This window comes from Salvelinus alpinus, chromosome 34, assembly GCF_045679555.1.
Source record: "Salvelinus alpinus chromosome 34, SLU_Salpinus.1, whole genome shotgun sequence".
NCBI lineage: Eukaryota > Metazoa > Chordata > Actinopteri > Salmoniformes > Salmonidae > Salvelinus > Salvelinus alpinus.
In genome coordinates this window covers 5199114-5203723 of record NC_092119.1, presented here as the reverse complement: position 1 = coordinate 5203723, position 4610 = coordinate 5199114, and the positions used below count along the sequence as shown (strand labels likewise).

General features: G+C 42.9%; 1 protein-coding gene across 2 annotated transcripts; it reads left to right on the top strand.

The window, feature by feature from the left end:
• The first annotated feature begins 315 nt into the window (after positions 1-315).
• LOC139563756 (myb/SANT-like DNA-binding domain-containing protein 4) lies at positions 316-4010 on the top strand. Of its 2 annotated transcripts, XM_071382676.1 has the most exons (9): positions 316-670; positions 960-1030; positions 1118-1294; positions 1385-1446; positions 1529-1615; positions 1703-1744; positions 1813-2754; positions 3036-3147; positions 3242-4010. In XM_071382676.1, exons 1-7 carry the CDS (start codon positions 513-515, stop codon positions 2038-2040), a joined length of 825 nt encoding a protein of 274 aa, XP_071238777.1. In that variant the 5' UTR covers positions 316-512; the 3' UTR covers positions 2041-2754; positions 3036-3147; positions 3242-4010. The 2 variants fall into 2 exon arrangements, with proteins under 2 accessions (XP_071238777.1, XP_071238778.1); XM_071382677.1 differs by having other exon boundaries at positions 321-670; positions 1703-2754.
• Positions 4011-4610: the final 600 nt, after the last annotated feature.

Here is a 4610-nt window from a genome sequence, read left to right as displayed (position 1 = left end):
CAAAATTAAGGAAAGCTTTGACTATGTACAGACTCAGTGAGCATAGCCTTGCTATTGAGAAAGGCCGCCGTAGGCAGACCTGGCTTTTAAGAGAAGACAGGCTATGTGCACACTGCCTACAAAATGAGGTGGAAACTGAGCTGCACTTCCTAACTTCCTGCCAAATGTATGACCATATTAGAGACACATATTTCCCTCAGATTACACAAACCTAAAAAGAATTAGAAAACAAACCCAACTCCCATATCTACCACAGTGTGAAGTCACAGCAGCATGATTTGTGACCCGGGGCCTGTTGCACAAAAGTAGAATTAAGACATCCGGGATAAATGACTCAGCTGAGCTCAATGAAGCCAAAACATGTGCGTCCAGGCTTAATTGGTTGCACAAAGACCAAGCCAGGATGAGCAGACACGGATTCATTAAGCCAGGTGAAACCAATCCTGGATAGGTGCGCGCTCACGGCTCACTCAAATAGACCCCGCCACAGATCACAGATTAACTGATTTACCATGGCAACTAGAGCCGCGTACTTTTCCCCGTCGGAAGCACAAATCCTCATGGAGGCATACGAGGAGGTAAAAGATATAATTAAGAAGAAAGGCAACACCGCCACAGTGATAAAGCAAAGAGAAAAAGCGTGGCAAAGTATTGCAGACCGCCTGAATGCGTAAGTAGTGCACAATTACACACTCACCGCTCCGCTGAAACATCACAATTACAATTCAAATATTTAATTCACATCTCCAAAAATGCAGTTGTACTGTAATTATGAAACGGTTAAATTTTTATTTGAAATGCACTGCAGATATGAGTGAAATTGTGTAAAGTAACTCCATCACACTGTATAAAGCTATGATACATTTTTTGATATTTTTACTGAAAACAAGACAAAAATACCAAGTAATTTTTTGCAGTGTGACTCCATTAAATGTGTGTGTGTGTGTGTGTGTGTGTAGATTAAACATGAACGGGCCAAAACGGACATGGCAGCAGGTCAAAATCAAATACAAGAACATTCTGCAGAATGGTATGGTCCCTGACTAATATTTAACAAAGCACAAGCATATATTGTACCCAGAAGGTGCCTGCTCACACATTGTCTGTACTGTTTTAGCAGTGAAAAAGAATACCCACAGACAAGGCACGGGTGGTGGGTCACCAAAGGCTGACCTTACCCCAGCAGAGGACATGGCCTTGGAGCTAAATAAAGGCAGGCCCGTCTTAGAGGGGATCCCTGGGGGGAAAGAGACGAGCATAGGTTCCTCCCAAGATGCCACCCGCTTCATTCAAGGTATGTCCTTCCATCTCTACATGGGATACAACCACATTCATATTGAATCAATTTGGACTGTCTGACTTTGGTTTACCTATTGCCTTGCAGTGTCTGGCAGCACTGTGTTCCTGTTAGAGCCACCAGCACAAGCACCAGACGATGCTGATCCAGTGAGTACTCCATCAAAGGCATACTGTAGGCCTGGCATGTCTTGTCTACTAGCTTCAATATGAATCCGATTAAATGTGATAGGGTGAAGGCCCCAGTGCAGCAGCAACAGCACATGATGGAGACGATGATGAGGAGGAGACCATCTCTCTGGATTCCAGAAGGCATGAGGTATCATGTTAAGACTGTGAAAGTACTATTTACTCTACAATGGTGAGGAGTCCTCATCAAAATCAAAAAATCTAATTTCTTTTACAGGACCCAGATGCTATACAGTGGGAAAACCAGCCTGGCAACATAGTGCGTATTAATAAAAGGACACCACATCCTGCCAAATTCCAGCTGCGCTAATTGTATTGTGTTCACAGAGCTCACAAGCTATCAGAAAGTTGTATGGCAACCACCTCCGGCGCCAAATAGAACTGGCAGACATAGACATTCAGTACAAGAAGAAAAAGATGGAAAATCTTGCACTGGAGTCCGAAATAAAAAAGAGGACAATTAGGAAACTGGACCTTGAAATAAAAAAACTTGAGAGGGAGGTGAGATATGCCTTCAATGTACACTGTATGCTAACTGTAACACAAATGTATTAATCATTATTTTTCTTTCCTCCCCCAGCTCCAAGAAGATGACACAGCTCAAAATAAAAATTAGGTATATTCTCGTAAAGTCAAGTGAGCCATGACATATGAGCTCTTATTGTGAGCACACAGGACGGTGGCATCTTTCTAAGGTTTTTTTTATTTTCCCAGCAATCAGTACAACCAAGTCATCGTTATAAGGCATCGCCCTCTTTTGCCCACCCCCCCAGCACCAGGTGTGGCCACTAGCCTATATGAAGGCCCAAAATTGTGTGTTCCTTTCTGCTCTGACAATGGCATGCCCATTCGTGCGAGATGTGGTGGATGAAGAAGCACTTGTGCTGAGGAGAGCCTTCAGGCGAGAAAGGGTCTTCAGGGACCGGTTGGACCCACTGGCCTTCCCTGATGACCATCTATATGAAAGATACAGGTTTTCTGCAGATGGCATCAGGTATCTATGCAGACTACTGGGTCCCAGGATTAAGCACCGCACTGCACGGAGCCATGCACTGAGTGTGGAGCAAATGGTTTGTGTGGCCTTGCGCTTTTTTGCTAGTGGAGCCTTCCTGTACTCAGTGGGGGATGCAGAACAGCTGAACAAGGCCACAATTTGCCGCACAATAAGGAGTGTGTGTCTGGCTATCAAAGCATTAGCAGATGTCTTCATCTCCTTCCCTGGCCACAGAAGACTCTGTGACATCAAAGAGGAGTTCTATAGGATTGCAGGTAAGAGGATCTACAAATTACAGGACAACTGTTAACACATAGTAGGATACTCATTACTTTGTGTGACAGGTTTCCCCAATGTCATTGGTGCAGTGGACTGCACACACATAAGGATAAAAGCCCCCTCAGGTGCCCATGAGGCCGATTTTGTGAATAGGAAATCCTTTCACAGCATTAATGTTCAGGTGAACATAACTTTTTGATATTGTCCATTGACGAACACTCTGCATTGCCAGTGATGTGCATTGATTGGTGTAATATTCCTCATCTTATGATTTCAGATGGTCTGCAATGCTGACTGTGTGATCAGCAATGTTGTGGCAAAATGGCCTGGCTCAGTCCATGACTCCAGAATCTTTCGGGCCTCTGAAATCTATCAGTGCCTATCACAAGGTAAGCCACACAACCCCTATTTATAACCATCATGGCTGTGTCAAGAATATCACTGTGTTTATGAGGTAGTAATGATGAGATTTTGTGTTGACAGGTGAATTCTCTGGTGTGTTGCTGGGAGACAGGGGGTATGGCTGCCAGCCTTTTCTCCTGACACCTTTCACAGACCCCCAGGAAGCACAGCAGGCCTACAACCATGCCCATGCCAGGACCAGAGTTGAAATGACCTTTGGCCTCCTGAAGGCACGCTTTCACTGCCTTCACAAATTAAGGGTCAGCCCTGTTAGGGCATGTGATATTACTGTGGCTTGTGCTGTCCTCCACAATGTGGCCTGCCTGAGGAAGGAGAGGGCCCCCAGAGTGCCACCAGCCATGGACTGGGACAATCCGGCAATCTTCCCTGATGACGACAGTGGTCGGCTGCTGAGGGACCAATATGTGTTGAATTATTTTAGTTAGTATCGGTGCTTTCAATTTTGGTTAAATATGTCCTGCGGTGGCAGAGGAATTTGGGTTTTTTTGGGTTCGTTTTTTGACGAATTTGGCCTCTTATGATGTTTGTGCGGTATACTGTGTGTAATACAAGGCTGCAGGGAGGCTACTGCATCCATTCATTTGTCTGTTCAGTTGATGTGTATGGATTTGTCCTGCATTTATTTTAGTGTGCAGACATGCAGGGTGTGTTATATACAGACCTTTGAATGTGTATGTATCATTTTGTATAATATGCTTGGATTCTGTGCTTTCCATCTTGTAGAGTCACTGTGACTTCAGTTTCGAAAGGAGCTGATGGTTTACCTGCTTTGTTTTGTCCTTATTCAATAAAGGAACATAATGTTACACATTGTGTTTTTATATTCATATGGAATGTGTATTTGTTTATATGACAGAGTACTAGGGCCACACTGAAGAAAAAGGATAAAGCCATAAATTTATGAGGCTGGTTCTTTCTGCAGAAAAGCTACATATTGTTTTGATACTTATGACAATGTGATACTTAATATTCTGGCACATCAGCATGTCTTTGTTTATGAAACCATACTGAAGTACAATTTCACGAAATGCCCCACATCTGTCATTTTAACAACTGTCCTCCTTTAAAACAACTGGTTACAATATTATGACTTGTGTTTTTTTCCCCTCTGTGGCCCTAATATTCTATCATTTTATATATAGCCTTATAGTCTATGGGAAACTGTAAATTATCTAATGATAGCAACATCATCTAAAAATCATTTTTTATCCAAAATCATTGAAATTAATGATCACAAACGTTTAAATAATAACAGTGGGTCTAGTTATATGTGATAACAATGTATAGTGAGCAGTGAAATAACTATTGGTTTCCATTTGTGGTGACTGCTGACTGACATTAGGGATGAGATTAAATAGATCCTGGAATTTAGCCTGGTCTGGAGCAGGCTAGCTCCACAGAATAAATCTCCATGGTAATTTATACCATA

Bases quoted from the DNA above. Each gene is read 5' to 3' on its own strand.
- LOC139563756 (XM_071382676.1), top strand. From the start codon at position 513: ATGGCAACTAGAGCCGCGTACTTTTCCCCGTCGGAAGCACAAATCCTC. The intron at 1,031-1,117 runs GTATGGTCCCTG...GTACTGTTTTAG, and splicing joins CAAGAACATTCTGCAGAATG to CAGTGAAAAAGAATACCCAC. The intron at 1,295-1,384 runs GTATGTCCTTCC...ATTGCCTTGCAG, and splicing joins TGCCACCCGCTTCATTCAAG to TGTCTGGCAGCACTGTGTTC.